This window comes from Gorilla gorilla, chromosome 10 (genome assembly GCF_029281585.2).
Source record: "Gorilla gorilla gorilla isolate KB3781 chromosome 10, NHGRI_mGorGor1-v2.1_pri, whole genome shotgun sequence".
NCBI classification, from domain to species: domain Eukaryota; kingdom Metazoa; phylum Chordata; class Mammalia; order Primates; family Hominidae; genus Gorilla; species Gorilla gorilla.
In genome coordinates this window covers 23,229,514-23,248,098 of record NC_073234.2, presented here as the reverse complement: position 1 = coordinate 23,248,098, position 18,585 = coordinate 23,229,514, and the positions used below count along the sequence as shown (strand labels likewise).

General features: G+C 42.1%; 2 protein-coding genes and 1 pseudogene across 2 annotated transcripts in view; 2 read left to right on the top strand and 1 right to left on the bottom strand.

Moving 5' to 3' along the window:
- CD163 (CD163 molecule) overlaps positions 1-18,585 on the top strand; it is a 144,596-nt gene that overhangs the window by 20,207 nt on the left and 105,804 nt on the right. The window lies entirely within an intron of this gene.
- LOC101153782 (clathrin light chain A-like) lies at positions 1,167-10,190 on the bottom strand (annotated as a pseudogene).
- On the top strand, positions 3,072-4,096 carry LOC101153429 (MKI67 FHA domain-interacting nucleolar phosphoprotein-like). Its single transcript, XM_055358595.1, has one exon. It carries the CDS (start codon positions 3,300-3,302, stop codon positions 3,741-3,743), a length of 444 nt encoding a protein of 147 aa, XP_055214570.1. The 5' UTR covers positions 3,072-3,299; the 3' UTR covers positions 3,744-4,096.

The following is an 18,585-nucleotide window of genomic DNA, read 5'->3' as shown; positions in this document are numbered from 1 at the left end:
GCTGGTCTCCCTCGGTAGTTTTCTGCCAGTGGCAGTGTTGGCATGGGGGAAGGGTGCTGGTGAGTGCAAGTCTGGTGGTTTCTGTGCCTGTGAATGCTGTTTTTTCAATGGTAATAGCACAGCAGGGTGTTGAAGGTGTGCAGTGTACTCATGCCAGCAGCTGTGGCATGTCATGGTGCATGCCCACACAGGCACTGACAGGGAAGTGGAAGAAAGTTCTGCCCACAAGCACATGCACCAGCAAAGCAATGTACCACATTCTCCTTATCTAATCTGTCATTGACTACCATTGATGAGCACCTGAGTTGATTCTTTGTCTTTGCTACTGTGAGTAGCACAGTGATGAATATACCAGTGCATGTGTCTTTTGGTAAAATAATATATCTTCTTTTTTTTTTTTGAGATGGAGTCTCACTCTGTCGCCCAGGCTGGAGTGCAGTGGCACGATCTCAGCTCACTGAAAGCTCCGCCTCCCAGGTTCATGCCATTCTCCTGCCTCAGCCTCCTGAGTAGCTGGGACTACAGGGGCTCACCACCATGCCCGGCTAATTTTTTTGTATTTTTAGTAGAGACGGGGTTTCACCGTGTTAGCTAGGAAGGTTTGAGTATATATAGAGTAACAGGATTGCTGAGTCAAATGGTAGCTCTGTTTTAAGTTTTTTGAGAAATCTCCAGACTGGCTAGATGAATTTACATTCCCACCAGCAGTGCGTAAGCATTACCTTTCTCCACAATGCCGCCAGCATCTGTTGGTTATTGACCTTTTAATAATGACCATTCTGACTCATGTTATAGTATCCCGTTGTGGTTTTGCTTTGCATTTATCTGATAATTAATGATGCTGAGTATTTTTAATAGGTTTGTTGGCCACTTGTATGACTTCTTTTGGGAAGTATCATATCCTTTGCCTGTTTTGTATTTTTTTTAATAGTTTGAAACACAAATTTATTCTCAGAATAATGCACAAAAGCATAGGTTGAGGCTACTGTTGGGAGGCTTCTCTCCCTTCCTCTTCCTACTCCCCCTACTCTCTGAATGCCAGGTAGAACACAGTTGAAGGAAACACGCAATCACAAACAATGATCAACTCTAAAGACAAAAAGGTTTGGACCAAAATAACTCAACATAATTAATCCAATAACTGTGAAGAACTTTGCTAAGTAGGATTAAGATATTGCAGATGTAGTGTTTCCACAGGGTGGCTCCTCAGTGCACCAGCGGGGCCTGCTTGAGGGAGATGAGGACTGAGCACCTCTGGGAGATGTCTTTAGCCTGCTTTCTGGACTTGGGGTTAAAGTTACACAGCCAGGCCACACTTTCCCACTCAGTGCCTGGGAAGAACTGGTCAATGTCATTTACAAAGGCTTCTTCTGCTGCCCTGTTTGCTTTTGTTTTCTGTAGTTGCTCATCCTATCTCACATATCACACCTCTAGCTCCTTTATTGCCTTTTCTTTCCACTCTGCTTCTTGCTTCTGAGAATTGGCATCAAGGGCTTCCAAGCGTTCTGTTTGCTCTTCTCTCCATTTACGGATACTTTCAGGCTCTGACTGCAATCTATCCACTTGTGAAATGCTGCACAACTGTCTGTTGGACTATTACTTTCCTGGTAGTATTTGCCATTCATTACTCCATCAACAGCATCCAGACCCCCAGGCAGCTTGCCATGTGCCTGGGGCCTGGGGGCACTACCTTCCAGGATGGTGAAGGCCTCATCATTCTTTTTTTTTGAGACAAAGTTTTGCTCTTGTCACCCAGGCTGGAGTGCAATGGCACGATCTCAGCTTACTGCAATCTCCACTTCTTGGGTTCAAGTGATTCTCCTTCCTCAGCCTCCTCCACCTCCTGGGTTCAAGCAATTCTCCTGCCTCAGCCTCCTGAGAAGCTGGGATTACAGGCGCACGCCACAGTGCCCAGCTAATTTTTGTGTATTCTTAGTAGACATGAGGTTTCACCATATTGGCCAGGCTTGTCTTGAACTCCTGACCTCAAGTGATCCACCTGCCTTGGCCTCCCAAACTGCTGGGATTACAGGCATGAGCCACTGCACCAGGTGGGAGTGAGACTTTTAATGATAGTCTTGCAAGATCAGGTGTCTGGTAGGCAGGCACACCCGGGGCAGTAACAGCAGGCAATTTATTTCCTAGCACGCAAGTCCCTCCCCCAGTTCCTCATTGGTCGAGTACTATGGGGTTACAATCTTCCCAGACGTCACCTAAGTTTCATTATCTCCTTATAGGGTCACACCCTGGTCCCCTTCCTTGCTTAAGTTTTTATTTCCCAATAGCAAAACTTTATTCCCTTTTATGGGCTGACCCCTCCTCTGCATTCTGTTTGCTTATTATGACTTCCTACGTGCATAAGCTGTGCAGTTTGTCATATCCGCAGGCTGGCTGCGAGTACTTAGGTCTATCATGCCTTGAAAATGGACCATTAAAATGTTTTCTTACAAGTTCCCTTTTTTTTCTTTCCTTCTCTTCTCTTCTCTTCTCTTTCTTTCTTTCTTTTTTTTTCATCTTTTGGTCTTATTTTTACTTTAATCTTTGGGTCCTTTGGTCCTCAAATCATTTTAGGACTACTTTACTTTCTTCTTCATAGTCTGGTTCAGTGTCTAACAACAGTAAGTTATTTTGCTGGTAGGTCATGGGCATTTGTTTGTTAATAGCTGTTCCAATTAACCTTTGTGCTAGTTCCCCTATACAAGGGATAATATAGCATCCCATTGCCCTTAAGGCCCTTGCTACAATTATGAGAGATGTAAGGACTGAAGCTACCATGCCTTTCCATTTCCCAAACCAACCTTCTAGCCAACCAGTAAATCGGTCGTCAATTCCAGCATTTTCTGCCAGTTTGTTGGCGAGAGTTTTCCGTCCTTGTAATGGTTTTGTAATAGTTCAATCTGGGGCAGTGTTGTTGGGAGTGAAAATACAACATTTCCCACCCAGCATAACACATATGCCCCCTTTATCTGCTAGTATCATGTCTAGCTCAAGCCTCTTTTCCCAGGCCATTCAGCTGGTGGCATGTAACTGGCTAGTTAATTAAACTCGGGTGTCCCAAGTATAATTGATGAATCTCTGTTGATAATAATAAATAGAATTAATCCAATCCACATTTTTATTAATAGTTGATCATGAGAAGAGTGCTGACTGAAACCCAGCAGCTATTTGGTTTCAGGCCTTAAATTCATTAGGCACCCCCTCTAGGGACTCCTATGAAGGCAACATATATATTACGATCAAAAAAATTTGTCGGGGAGCTGAGAACCTGATGTTTCTAGGAGTGCCTCATAGAGTTAGTGATGGCCGCTTTTGGCATGGCAGCCTTTTCTGTACCAGCTGGGCCAATCCTGTCACTTAACCCGCAGGAAGATGTCGAGTTTCAAAAGGAGGTGGTAGAGGTTTGCAAGTGCACAACCCAGCAAAAAGAACAAGAACAACTTGCTCCTGGAGTAGTCTTTGTGTGCCACCTACTTAATGAAACCCAGATCTTTTCGTATTTCTCCCAGTTTGGCACTGTTACATGGTTCAGACTGTTCAGAAGTAAAAGGACTGGAAATAGCAAAGGCTATGCATCTGCGAAGTTTGAGTTTGAGGATGTTGCCAAGATAGTTGATGAAACAATGAACAACTACCTGTTTGGTGAAAGACTCTTGGAATGTCATTATGTGCCACCTGAAAAAGTACACAAAGAGCTCTTTAAAGACTGGAATATTCCATTTAAGCAGCCATCTTATCATCAGTGAAATGTTATAATCAGAATCGGACACTAACACAAAAGCTACAGATGGAGGAGTGATTTAAAAAGAAACAAAGATTACTCAGGAAGAAATGAGCTAAAAAAGGAATTGATTATGATTTTCCTTCTTTGATTTTACAGAAAACAGAAAGTATTTTAAAAACTAATCATCCGACATCTACAAAAGGCCAGGTTTTCTATTAGGAGAAGAAAAAGGTTTTTGGCACTCTTGACACTCCTGAGAAGACTGTGGATAGCCAGGGCCCCACACCAGTTTGTACACCAATATTTTTGGAGAGACAAAAATCTGAAGTGGCTGAAATGAATGATGATGATAAATATAATGAAATAGTTTTCTAACAGCCCATATCCTGTATAAAAGAAGAAATACAAGAGACTCAAACACCTACACATTCACAGAAAAAAGAAGAAAAACAATCAGTGATTTTCAATGTATTATGTGTAATATTTCTTCTGAAAAATATAATATTTTTATGAGAAAAAAAGAATTTGTTAAGTCTCTCTGGTTCCAATGGCCATGTGTATTTTCAGGTATTTTATGGAATGCCAGGGTGAAGGGAATGGCCAATTGAACTAAAGCACAAGTCCTGGTCCAATTAGATGGTAACAGGTTACCGAGGTTCCTGTTCCCATAATACCATCAGACATCAGCCCAGGGTATATAAAAGCTGAGTAATTGCCATTGCCTGACTTACCTGTGATGTTTAGGATGTGGGTACAAGTTGAGAGTTCTCCCATAGGCTTATTGAACTCTGCCCCTGCCTAAAGAGGCAAGAGGAGTGGTTCATATTCCCTATAGAGAAGGAGGGGATTGCTCTGGAATCTGACCTCCACAATGTGGGAAAGATCAATGACAGACTCTTATGAGTCTCATTTCCCCATGCATCCTTGTCCTGGTTTAGAGCCAACATGCAACACATTCCTTCAGGATCAATACCCAGCCTAGGGGAAACAGAAACACCTGTGCCTGAGGTCCTCCCACAGCACACGTGTAGCAGTTACTCTTGTTCAGTGTTTATACCAAAAATTTGAGCCATTTGACCCAGGCATTCACATCTCTGTTCCCTGTCTCAGTTTCTAAGGTTTGCCATAAATCCTTTACTTCAATTATTTCTACGCTTTTAGGGTCATTATTTGGTGGATTAAAGTGTGTGTTAGGGTCTGGGGTTGGAGTAGTCCCAGGCAAATGGGAGGTCAAGTTCTTAATCAGTTTGAGAACAAATCACCCTATGGGGGCTTTTCCTGTGATGTCTGCCCCTAACCATATACTCAAGACACTACTTTTGGTTCTTGGTCTAGAACGGCTGGATTGTCAATGGTGATGAGTGTAGGACTGCATTCTATATTCTGGCAGTTATTTGGTGGGGAGCCCTTGGACAGATGTAGTTTATTCTTCAAGGGTCTCCAGCTCAGTGTTACCCACCCCATGCTTATTGTCCAACCATGAAATTTGGTAGTCCACCATACATCATCCCAGCTGGGGCAGGATGATGCCCTATCATAAGCTGTATCTGGTTCAGGACAAAGATATTTATCCACCTGCGAGAGCTGTCTCTGGTTTTCTAAATTCCCATGAGATAAAACCTGGCAGGCATCAAATCTTATAGTGTGGGGTGCTACTGTCTTGGTCAAATTAATCACTAACTTGATTGGGTATGGAAGAGTCCCCTGCCAATTTCCATTTTGACCTTCTGCTCTTTGTATAGTAACCCATCCCAGCCATACTGACTTCCAGAGATGAGGCCAGCTCATGTTTTCTTTTTAGGTTTTTCTCAGAGTTAATTTTAAGGTTTCCTCAGGTGACCCATGCACTTTGCATTGGTTTTCTTTTTTTTTTTTAAGGCGGGGTCTTGCTCTGTTGTTCAGTCTGGAGTGCAGTGATGCGATCTTGGCTCACTGCAAACTTCACCACCCAGGTTCAAGTGATTCCCCCACCTCAGCCTCCCAAATAGCTGAATTACAGGCATACACCACCATACCCAGCTAATTTTTGTATTTTTAGTAGAGACAGGGTTTCATCATGTTGGCCCGGCTGGTCTCAAACTCCTGACCTCAAGTGATCCACCCACCTCGGCCTCCCAAAGTGCTTAGATTACAGGTATGAGCCAACCTGCCCTGCCTCCATTTTTTTTTTTTCCTCTCCCTTCTGGCTTCTTTTTGTTTTTTTCTTTTTTTACCAGTTCCTTGACTTGAGTAAAGTGAGTCCACTCGTTCAGCTGTTTGCATGTCTGTCTTGGTGGTTAGGAGTACTTGATATGGACCTTTCCAACTTGGATGGATGTTGTCTTTTTTTCAAGTCTTAATCAGCATGGAGTCACCAGCCTGGAAGTGGTGAGTCATGAGCTCAAGAGGTGGAGTTTCAATCAGAAGTCTTTTTAACCGAAGGGATGACACGATGGAGAATATAGCCAGTATGCAATTTCTTAAGAATTGGTCCTTGGTTTCCCTAGTAGGAAGATCTGTAGCTCTGCCCAAGCAGAGGAGCCCATATAATAACTCAGAGAGGGACAATCCCAAGTATTTTCTTGGGGCTGTCCTAATCCTAAGGAGTGCTATTGGGAGACATTTTCTCCAAGCCATTTTAGTTTCTAAGATTAGTTTGGTAATATGCTTTTTGAGAGTTTGATTTATTCCCTCTACCTCTCCAGAGGAAGGGAGATGCCAAGGAGTGTGATACTAACATCTAATGTGTAAACCTTCCATAATTCCCCTTAGCATCCTTGAGGTAAAGTGGTTTCCATTGTCCAAATCAATATTTGCCACCAGGCCAAATCTAGGTACACTGTGTTCTAATATTATTTTTACCACATTCCAAGCAGTGGCTGTCAGAAAGGGAAAGTCTTCCACCCAGCTGGAAAGGTGATCTACAATCACCAGCAAATACTTTGGTCTTCCTACCTTGGACATTTCTGTGAAATCTACTTGAATGCTCTGAACTGGTCTTAGTCCAGGAGGTCTTCCTCCAAAGGCCTGTTTTCTAATCACCATTTTGTTTATTCTTTGACAAGTTACACAGCTTCTACATAGTTATTTAGTGAGGGTGTAAATCTCTATACACCCATATAATTCTTAAGTTTTACATCACACAGAGCCTGGGGTCCCCAATGACTCCCTTTGTGTAATGTAGACTTTAGTTCTGTCATCAGGGGTTTACTTATCATTTCTCTCCCATGAGGAAGTACCCACCCTCCATTTTCAATCTGAGTGGCCCCTATCTTGCCTAGTTTCTCTTTCTCTTCTCTAGTGAATTGGGGCCTTAATATTACCTTCAAGATGTCTAGAATTAGGTTAAATAGTCTTAATTTCTTCCTGTAGAGAGGCTTGTTTGGCAGCTTCATGAGCAAGCCTGTTCCCTACAGCTTCCATAGTGTTCCCTTTCTCATGGTCACTTATATGAACTATGGCTATCTCTGCTGAAAACAGAAGGCTCTTTAAGACCTGCTGATTAGTTTCCCATGTATCAGTTCCTTTCCCTTGCTATTTCTTAAGCCCTGCTCTGGCTAGACTTTCTCCAAAAGTGTGTACCTCCCAAAAGCATATTTGGAGTCAGTATATATAGTGCCTTCTCGGCCTTCAAGGAGCTTTAGGGCCTGGTTAAGGGCATATAATTCACAGGTTTGGGCTGACCAGCCATTAGGTAATCTACCTTCCTCACATAACGAGTGTTCATTTCCATCAATGACAGCATAACCATTATGTATCTTGTCATCTATCACTTGGGATGACCCATCCACAAACAGCCTAATCCCATTATGTAGAGGAGCTTCTCTAATGTCTGGTCTAACTCTGGTTTGGTATTCTATGATATCTAAGCAGTTATGGTCTTATGCCTCTTTGTTCTCGTCTCCTTCCCATAGGAAACTGGCTGGATTCAGACAAGTATTTGTTCTTACAGCCAAATCATCTTTTTCTAATAATATAGCTTCATATTTTAGAATCTGAGAATCCATTAACTCTCTCCCAGATATTTGATTTAATATATTCCTGACCTGATGTGGGGTGCTCACTATTAGGGCCTCACCAAAGATTAGCTTTCAACTTTCTCTACCAGTGGGGTGGTGACAGGTACTGCTTGCACACATCAGGGCCATCCTTGAGAGTCAGAATCAAGAAGCTTGGAGACAAAAGCAACAGATTGCCTCTTCCCTCCCCAGGTTTGAATAAGCACCCCAAGGGCACACCCTGGTCTACCATTACAAACAGATGGGCTAGTTTCTCTAAAAATAGGAGGGCTAGGATTGGGGCTGTAATGAGGGCCTGCACCTAAAGTAGCCAGTTAAACCAAAAACTTTTTGGAGTTCTCGCTTTGTCTTAGACAAAGGCAGACCCACTATTCCTGATATTCTTTCTGGGTTTATTTTCCACTTCCCTTCACTAATCAGGTGTCCTGAATATTTAACTTATTTTTCAACAAATTGCAATTTGTTCTTTTTTTAATTATTATACTTTAAGTTCTAGGGTACATGTGTGAATGTGCAGGTTTGTTACATAGGTATACATGTGCCATGGTGGTTTGCTGCACCCATCAACCTGTCACGTACATTAGGTATTTCTCCTAATGTTACCCCTCCCATAGCCCCCCACCCCACTGACAGACCCCAGTGTGTGATGTTCCCCTCCCTATGTCCTTGTGTTCTTATTGTTCAACTCCCACTTATGAGTGAGAACATGCGGTGTTTGGTTTTCTGTTCTTATGACAATTTGCTGAGAATGATGGTTTCCAGCTTCATCCATGTCCCTGGAAAGGCCATGAACTCATCCTTTTTTATGGCTGCATAGTATTCCATGGTGTATATGTGCCACATTTTCTTTATCTAGTCTATTATTGATGGACATTTAGGTTGGTTCCAAGTCTTTGCTATTGTGAATAGTGCCGCAATAAACATAAGTGTGCATGTGTCTTTATAGTATCATGATTTGTAATCGTTTGTGCATATACCCAGTAATGGGATCACCATATCAAATGGTATTTCTAGTTCTAAATCCTTGAGGAATCTCCACACTGCCTTCCACAATGGTTGAACCAATTTACACTCCTACCAACAGTGTAAAAGCATTCCTATTTCTCCACATCCTGTCCAGCATCTGTTGTTTCCTGACTTTTTAATTATTGCCATTCTAACTGGCATGAGATGGTATCTCATTGTGGTTTTGATTTGCATTTCTCTAATGATCAGTGATGATGAGCACTTTTTCATATGTCTGGTGACTGCAGAAATGTCTTCTTTTGAGAAGTGTCTGTTCATATCCTTTGCCCACTTTTTGATGGGGTTGTTTGTTTTTTTCTTGTAAATTTGTTGAACTTCTTTGTAGATTCTGGACATTAGCCCTTTGTCAGAAGGATATATTACAAAAATTTTCTCCCATTCTGTAGGTTGCCTGTTGACTCTGATGATAGTTTCTTTTGCATTGCAGAAGGTCTTTAGTTTAATTAGATTCCATTTGTCAATTTTGGCTTTTGTTGCCATTGCTTTTGGTGCTCTAGTCATGAAGTCTTTGCCCATGCCTATGTCCTGAATGGTATTGCCCATGTTTTCTTCTAGGATTTTTATGGTGCTAGGTCTTACCTTTAAGCCTTTGATCAATCTTGAGTTGATTTTTGTATAAGGTGTAAGGAAGGGGTCCAGTTTCAGTTTTCTGCATATGGTTAGCCACTTTTCCTTACACCATTTATTAAGTAGGGAATCTTTTCCCCGTTTCTTGTTCGTGTCAGGTTTGTCAAAGATCAGATGGTTGTAGATGTGTGGTGTTTTTTCTGAGGCCTCTGTTCTGTTCCATTGGTCTGTATATCTGTTTTGGTACCAGTACCATGCTGTTTTGGTTACTGTACTGTAGCCTTGTAGTGTAGTTTGAAGTCAAGTAGCGTGATGCCTTCAGCTTTGTTCTTCTTGCCCAGGATTGTCTTGGTTATGTGGGCTATTTTTTGGTTCCATATGAAGTTTAAAGTAGTTTTTTCCAATTCTGCGAAGAAAGTCATTGGTAGCTTTATGGGGATAGCATTCAATATATAAATTACTTTGGGGAGTATGGCCATTTTTACGATATTGCTTCTTCCTATCCATTAGCATGGAATGTTTTTCCATTTATTTGTGTCCTCTCTTATTTCCTTGAGCAGCAGTTTGTAGTTCTCCTTGAAGAGGTCCTTTACATTCCTTGTAAATTGTATTCCTAGGTATTTTATTCACTTTGTAGCAATTGTGAATGGGAGTTCATTCATGATTTGGCTTTCTCTTTGTCTGTTGTTGGTGTATAGGAATACTTGTGATTTTTCCACGTTGATTTTGTATCCTGAGACTTTGCTGAAGTTGCTTATCAGCTTGAGGAGATTTTGGGTTGAGATAATGGGGTTTTCTAAATATATAATCATGTCATCTGCAAACAGAGACAGTTCAACTTCCTCTCTTCCTACTTGAATACCCTTTATTTCTTTCTCTTGCCTGATTGCCCTGGCCAGAATTTCCAATACTATGTTGAATAGGAGTGGTGAGAGAGGGCATCCTTGTCTTGTGCTGGTTTTTAAAGGGAATGCTTCCAGTTTTTGCCCATTCAGTATTATACTGGCTGTGAGTTTGTAATAAATAGCTCTTATTATTTTGAGATAAATTCCATCAGTACCTAGTTTATTGAGAGTTTTTACATGAAAGGATGTTACATTTTTTCAAAGACCTTTTCTGCATCTGTTGAGATAATCATGTGGTTTTTGTCATTGGTTCTGTTTATGTGACAGATTATGTTTATTGATTTGCATATGTTGAACCAGCCTTGCATCCCAGGAACGAAGCCAACTTGATCGTGGTGGATAAGCTTTTTGATGTGCTGCAGGATTCAGTTTGCCAGTATTTTATTGAGGACTTTCACACAGATGTTCTTGAGGAATATTGTCCTGAAATTTTCTTTTTTTGTGGGATCTCTCCCAGCTTTTGGTACCAGGATGATGCTGGCCTCATAAAATGAGTTAGAGAGGATTCCCTCTTTTTCTATTTTTTGGAATAGTTTCAGAAGAAATGGTATCAGTTCCTCTTTGTACCTTTGGTAGAATTTGGCTGTCAATCCATCTGGTCCTGGCCTTTTTGGTTGGTAGACTATTAATTACTGCCTCAATTTCAGAACTTGTTATTGGTTTTTTCAGGGATTCAAGTTCTTCCTGGTTTAAACTTGGGAGGGTGCATGTGTCTAGGAATTTATCCGTTTCTTCTAGATTTGCATAGAGGTGTTTATAGTATTCTCTGATGGTTTGTATTTCTGTGGGATCAGTGGTGATATCCCCTATACCATTTTTTATTGCATCTATTTGATTCTTTTCTCTTTTCTTTATTAGTTGGGCTAGTGGTCTATTTTGTTGATCTTTTCAAAAAGCCAGCTCCTGGATTCACTGATGTTTTGAAGGGTTTTTTTCTGTCTCTATGTCCTTCCATTCTGCTCTGATCTTAGTTATTTCTTGTCTTCTGCTAGATTTTGAATTTGCTTGCTGTTGCTTCTGTAGTTCTTTTAATTTTGATATTAGCATGTCAATTTTAGATCTTTCCTGATTTCTCTTGTGGGCATTTAGTGCTATAAATTTCACTTACACACTGCTTCAAATGTGTCCCAGAGATTCTGGTCCACTGTGTCTTCATTCTCATTGGTTTCAAAGAACATCTTTATTTCTGCCATTATTATGTTATTTACCCAGTAGTCATTCAGAAGCAGGTTGTTCAGTTTCCATATAGTTGTGCAGTTTTGAGTGAGTTTCTTAATCCTGAGTTCTAATTTGATTGTACAGTGGGTCTAAGAGATTGTTTGTTATGATTTCTGTTCTTTTGCATTTGCTGAGGACTGTTTTACTTCCAACTATGTGGTCAATTTTAGAATAAGTGCGATGAGGTGCTGAGAAGAATGTATATTCTATTGATTTGGGGTGGAGAGTTCTATAGATGTGTATTATGTCTGCTTGGTCCACAGCTTAGTTCAAGTACTGAATATCCTTGTTAATTTTCTGTCTCATTGATCTAATATTGACAGTGCCTGTTAAAGTCTCCCACTATTATTGTGTGGGAGTTTAAGTCTCTTTGTAGGGTGTCTCTAAGGACTTGCTTTATGAATCTGGGTGCTCCTGTATTGGGTGCATATATATTTAGAATAGTTAGTTATTCTTGCTGCATTTATCCCTTTACTATTATGTAATGGCCTTCTTTGTCTCTTTTGATCTTTGTTGGTTTAAAGTCTGTTTTATCAGAGAGTAGGATTGCAACTCTTGCTTTCTTCTGCTTTCCATTTGCTTGGTAAATATTCCTCCATCCCTTTGTTTTGAGCCTATGTGTGTCTTTACACATGAGATGGATCTCCTGAATACAGCACACTGATGGGTCTTGACTCTTTATCCAATTTGCCAGTCTGTGTCTTTTAATTTGGGCATTTAGCCCATTTACATTTAAGGTTAATGTTGTTATGTGTGAATTTGATCCCGTCATTATGATGCTAGCTGGTTGTGTTTCCCGTTAGTTAATGCAGTTTCTTCATAGTGTTGATGTTCTTTACAATTTGTATGTTTTTGCAGTGGCTGGTACTGGTTGTTCCTTTCCATGTTTAGTGCTTCCTTCAGGAGCTCTTGTAAGGCAGGCCTGGTGGTGACAAAATCTCTCAGCAGTTGCTTGTCTGGAAAGGATTTTATTTCTCCTTCACTTATGAAGCTTTGTTTGGCTGGATACGAAATTCTGGGTTGAAAACTCTTTTCTTTAAGAATGTTGAATATCGGCCTCCACTGTCTTCTGGCTTGTAGGGTTTCTGCTGAGAGATCTGCTGTTAGACTGATGGGATTCCCTTTGTGGGTAACCCGACCTTTCTGTCTGGCTGCTCTTAATATTTTTTCCTTATTTCAACCTTGGTGAATCTGACAATTATATGTCTTGGGGTTGCTCTTCTTGAGGAGTATCTTGGTGCTGTTCTCTGTATTTCCTGAATTTGAATGTTGGCCTGTCTTGCCAGGTTGGGGAAGTTCTCCTGTATAATATGCTGAAAAATGTTTTCCAAGTTGATTTTATTCTCCTCGTCACTTTCAGGTACACCAATCAAACGTAGATTTGGTCTTTTCACATAGTCCCATATTTCTTGGAGGTTTTGTTCATTCCTTTTCATTCTTTTTTCTCTAATCTTGTCTTCTCTCTTTATTTCATTAAGTTGATCTCCAGTCACTGATATTGTTTCTTCCTCTTGATTGATTCAGCTATTGAAACTTGTGTATGCTTCATGAAGTTCTCGTGCTGTGTTTTTCAGCTCCATCAGGTCATTTATGTTCTTCTTTACACTGGTTATTCTGGTTAGCAATTTGTCTAATCTTTTTTCAAGATTCTTAGCTTCCTTGCATTGGGTTAGAACATGCTCCTTTAGCTTGGAGGAGTTTGTTATTACTCACCTTCTGAAGCCTACTTCTGTCAATTCATCAAACTCATTCTCTATTCAGTTTTGTTCCCTTGCTGGTGAGGAGTTGCAATCCTTTGGAGGAGAAGAGGCATTCTGGTTTTTGGAATTTTCAGCGTTTTTGTGTTGGTTTCTCCCCATCTTTGTGGATTTATCTACCTTTGGTCTTTGGGGTTAGTGACCTTCAGATGGGGTCTCTGAGGGGACGTGCTATTTCTTTCTGCTTGTTAGTTTTCCTTCCGACAGTCAGGCCCCTCTGCTGCCGATCTGCTGGAGTTTGCTGGAGGTCCACTCCCGACCCTGTTTGCCTGGGCATCACCAGCAGAGGCTGCAGAACAGCCAAGAATGCTTCCTGATCTTTCTGCTGGAAGTTTCATCCCAGAAGGAAACCTGCCAGATACTAGCCAGAGCTCTCTTGTATGAGGTATCTCTTGGCCCCTACTGGGAGGTGTTTCCCAGTCAGGATACACGGGGGTCAGAGGCCCACTTGAGGAGTCAGTCTGACCCTTAGCAGAGCTCAAACACTGTGCTGGGAGGTCTGCTGCTCTCTTGAGAGCTGTGAGGCAGGAACATTTAATTCTGCTGAAACTTTGCTCACAGTCTCCCCTTTCCTTAGGTGCTCTGTCCCAGGGAGATGGGAGTTTTATCTATAAGCCCCTGACTGGGGCTGCTGCGTTTTTTTCAGAGTTGCCCTGCCCAGAGAGGAGGAATCTAGAGAGGCAGTCTGGCAGCAGTGGCCTTGCTGAGCTGCAGTGGGCTCTGCTCAGTTCAAACTTCCCAGCAGCTTTGTTTACACTATGAGTGTAAAACCACCTACTCCAGCCTCAGCAATGGCGGATGTCCCTTCCCCAACCAAGCTTGAACCTCCAGGTCAATCTCAGGCTGCTGCTATGCTGGCATCAAGAATTTCAAGCCAGTGGATCTTAGTTTGCTGGGCTCCATGGAGTGGGACCCACTGAGCCTGACTACTTGGCTCCCTGGCTTCTGTACCCCTTTCCAGGGAAGTGACAGTTCTGTCTCACTGGCATTGCAGGTGCCACTGGCATATGGAAAAAAGGAACTCCTACAGCTAGTTCTGTGTCTCCCCAAATGGTTGCCGAGTTTTATGCTTGAAACCCAGGGCCCTGGTGGGGTAAGCACTGGAGGGAATCTCCTGGTTTGCAGGTTGCGAAGACCGTGGGACAAGTGCAGTATCTGTCAGAGTTCCTCAGGCTCAGATGCTCACAGCTTCCCTTGGGTAGGGGAGAAAATTCCCTGACTCCTTGCACTTCCCGGGTGAGGTAATGCCCTTTGGATTGCCTTCCATTGGTGGCACCCACTGTCCAACCAGTTCTAATGAGATGAACTGGGTGCCTCAGTTGGAAATTCAGAAATCACCCACCTTCTGTGATGATCTCGCTGGGAGCTGCAGACCGAAGCTGTTCCTATTCAGCCGTCTTGCCAGTAATCGCCCCAGCTTACCAAAAAGAGCCACACTGGGGTTTCAGCACAAGTCCAGCTAACTGTAACACGGCACTTTCTTCCCCATTGTTTTGTGTACACTTCTTTCCATGGAGAACCTTGGGAGAAAAAGGGTGGCTGAGCCGCTTGGCTTACCAAGGTAACCAGATACCACCTAAAGCTTCCCAAAACTCACAATGGCCACTAACATGCCACAATTTGTTCTTGAAGACTCACAATCCCATTTCTCTTTGGAAGTTAAGCAAGCTTATGGCGGTTTCTGAAATCTTGGCCCTCCTCTCTCCAGAAATTAAAACATCATCCACATATTGTAATAACTGGGTTCCCCTGGAAGGTTGGAATTCCTCCAGGACTTTTTCTAAGACTTGACTAAATAAATTTGGGGCTTCTGTAAAACCTTGTGGTAGCACAGTCTAGTGGTACTGTTGTTTTCTCCCATTTATGGGATTTTCCCATTCAAAGGCAAAGAGATCCCTACTCCTAAAGTCTAGGGGACATGCTCAGAATCCATCTTTTAGATTTACCACACTAAACCACTTATGTTCATAGGGTATCTTACTGAGGAGGGTGTAGGGGTTAGGCACCACAGGGTGGCAGGTTTGGGCAATTTGATTTATGGTCCTTAGATCTTGCACTAATCTATATGACCCATCAGGCTTCTTAACTGGGAGAATTGGCATATTGTATGATGACATGGAGGGTTCCAATAGTCCATCTCTAATCAATCCCTCTATTACTAGTTGGAAACATTTTCTCCCTTCAATGTGAATCGGGTATTGTTTTCTGCAGATTACTTCTCCTGGTTGTTTTAGTTCAATCTATAAGGGTGTCATTTTTAGCCCTCCCCTGTTGCCTTCCCTAACCCACACAAGGGGATTGATTTTTCTTTCCTCCTCCTCTATTAGGAGGTCCATCATTACTTTTATTTGTCCCTCCTCTATTCCTAATCCTAAACCCAGTCTCACAATCAAGTCTCGACCCAGGTTAGTTCCTGCTTCAGGAACATATAGGAGTGACCCCTCAATTTGATCTGGTCTCAATATAATTAAAATTTTCTTGAATATCAGAATGTAAAATCCCTCCCCTTTTACCCCTGATACTGTCAGTTTTTCCTTAGAGAGTTCTGTACTCTTTGGTCAGTCAGTTAGGGAGGAGCGAGCCTCCCCAGTGTCAACTAAGAATGTCACTTTTTCCCCCTTGAGTCCCACCCTCAAATCTATCAAGGGTTCCTGGTGGTACCTACTCAGAAGGAACCCCTGACCCCCCCCAACCTTCATCAAAGGTCATAAAGGGGGTCACCTTTTCTTCTTTTTTCCATTTGGGAAATTCTCTTTTAAAATGCCCTGGCTTTCCACACTTGTAACATCCATTTATAGTCTTAGGAGCTTTTCCCTGCATTTCTCTTCTCTCTCTGTGTCAAAATTTATCATTCCCTTGTCTCTTTTGAGGGAGGTCTTAATCTAACCTTTTTCTAACTACCTCTTCCACAGTGAAAAACATGATTTTCACTTTTTGTTTCTGCTTCTCTTCCTCTCTCCTTACAAAGACCTTCTGAGCTTCCCTCAGTCATTTTTTAATCAGTTTCTCATTCCATCTACCAATATTTTGTAGTTTCTTAGTAATGTCAGGCCAGCTTTTAGTTACAAAGTTAACCTTCAAAAGGCCTTACCCTACTGGGTCCTATGGATCTAATCCTGAGTATTTCCTCATTTGGTCTCTGAACCTCTGCAAGAATGAAGAGGGGATTTCTTCTTTTTCTTGTTGAATCTCAAATGCTTTAGAGATATTTTGTGTCCTAGGAGTGGACTCTTTAATCCCTTTCATTATTATTTCCCTGAGGTACTGCATTTGGGCCTGATCCATGGGATAATTATTATCCCATTCAGGATGGACATTTGGAAATTTTTATTCAGCTGATGAGACTCCTTTTCTGGGAGGGTGATGCCTCTCCAAGATAGTCATGGCCACTCTCCCAACAATTCCCCTTTCTTCTCCTATGAACAGAATATTTATAATAGGTATTATTCAGCCCAGGTGTAAAAGCTGGGCCATAGGAATTGGTCCAGCTTATCTGCTAAACAAAGGGGATCTTCTAGGAGTGGGTTCATCCCCTTTTTGAAATTGCTAACTTCAGTGCTTGTAAGTGGAGCATTTACAAAGCCAATCTCTTCCTGTCCCGTGGGAAGTTCCCTAATGGGGAACATGCAAGATGTCTGCTGTTTGGAAAGGATAGAGTAGTCCTTAATATCCCTTTTACATTTTTCTAATTCTTTTCTTAAATTTGGGTAAGGCTCTAAAGGAGCATCTGGTTTGGCTCCCCCGCAGTCTCCAGGTCTTTCTTCCTCTAACCCTCGTGATGCCCCTTAATCTTCCCTTTCCCCTATTCTGTGAGACGTATGGAGGGGGAAAGCGTGACAGGGGGTCCCTGGGCTTTTCACCAGGCAAGGGCTTTTTACTAAGCTCTTTTTCTTCTTATTCCTTGAGGGGCAACAGGGGGCTAATTCCTTGATCCAACAGAGAACATAACGTATCTTTTCTTGTGAGGATGTGGTTTTATCATTCACATAGAGAATTAAAGCTTGGCACACCCAATCCTCATCTGAGCCAAACTTAGGCCAAAACACTGATGGCTTTTATAAAAAGTCTTTGATCCAGATAAAACAGAAGTACTTTATCATCTTTTGCTTTTTCTTGTCCCTGGTTGGAGGGTTGTCTCTCCAAAACTGCAGAATTCTCCCCAAGGAGCTATCTGGGGGAATATTAGAGGAAGTCACTTTGGCTCCCGCTTTCCTTTGTTCCCTCCGCCCAGAATTTCTGTTTCCCATTTTCAGTAAGTCTCTGTGTTTGAGTTTTTTTCCTATGTACTCAACTCCCCCTGCTGGAAGTTTCTTGCACACCTAGAGAATTGCTTCATTTGTCTCTGGCTGTTTCCCACATGGGAGAACAGAATGGTGGACTGGGACTCTGCACTTGCTTCATATCCGGGATGTGTCTCAGTCACGCACACATGACCTCCAAAAATGCCCAACCACCAAGGCAGTACTTACAGTCCAATTTTCCTACCTTGGCTCATGCACAAGTTGACTGGTTGCGATGGTGCCTGCTTTTTCTCCCTGTGTCACCTTTGCTGCCTCCTGAATAATAGTCTTGGATTTGTCTATGGCCTCTGTGGGGAGCCAAAATGCTCAGAGTGGGCCACCTAAAATTGCGTGGGACACATCTCCCGTGTCAGCCAGAGTCCCACCTCATGCAGGCACAGATGAGCCCCCAAGCTTGTGAGAAACACATTCACCTGTCCAACCCCAAAGAATGGACTCAGAGACACAAAGAACAGCAGAAGTGAGACTTTTAGTGGCAGTCTTGCAAGATTGGGCGTCTGGTAGGCAGACACACCTGGGGCAGTTACAGCATGCAATTCATTTCCTAGCACACAAGTCCCTCCCCCAGTTCCTCATTGGTTGAGTACTATGGGGTTACAATCTTCCCAGATGTCACCCAAGTTCCATTATCCCCTTAAAGGGTCATACCCCAGTCCCTTTTCTTGCTTAAGTTTCAATTTCCCAATAACAAAACTTTATTCTCTTTTATGAGCTCACCCCTCGTCTACATTCTGTTCACTTATTGTGACTTTTTAGGTGCATGAGCCATGTGGTTTGTCATGTCTGCAGGCTGGTTACCAGTACTTAGGTGTATCATACCATAATGATGGACCATTAAAATGTTTTTTTCACACTATGTTGATCATTTCTTTTGCTGTGCAGAAGCTCTTTAGTTTAATCATGTCTCACTTGTCTGTTTTTGTTTTTGTTGCAATTGGTTTTAGCGACTTAGCCAAAAATTCTTTGCCATGGCTGATGTTGATAAGAGTATTTCCTAGGTTGTCTTCCAAAATTTTTACAGGTTGAGGTCTTACATTTAAATCTTTAGTTCATTTTGAGTTAATTTTGCTTGTAGTAAAAGGGAGGGGCGCA

Coding starts and splice junctions, on each gene's coding strand:
- LOC101153429 (XM_055358595.1), top strand. CDS start 3,300: ATGGCCGCTTTTGGCATGGCAGCCTTTTCTGTACCAGCTGGGCCAATC.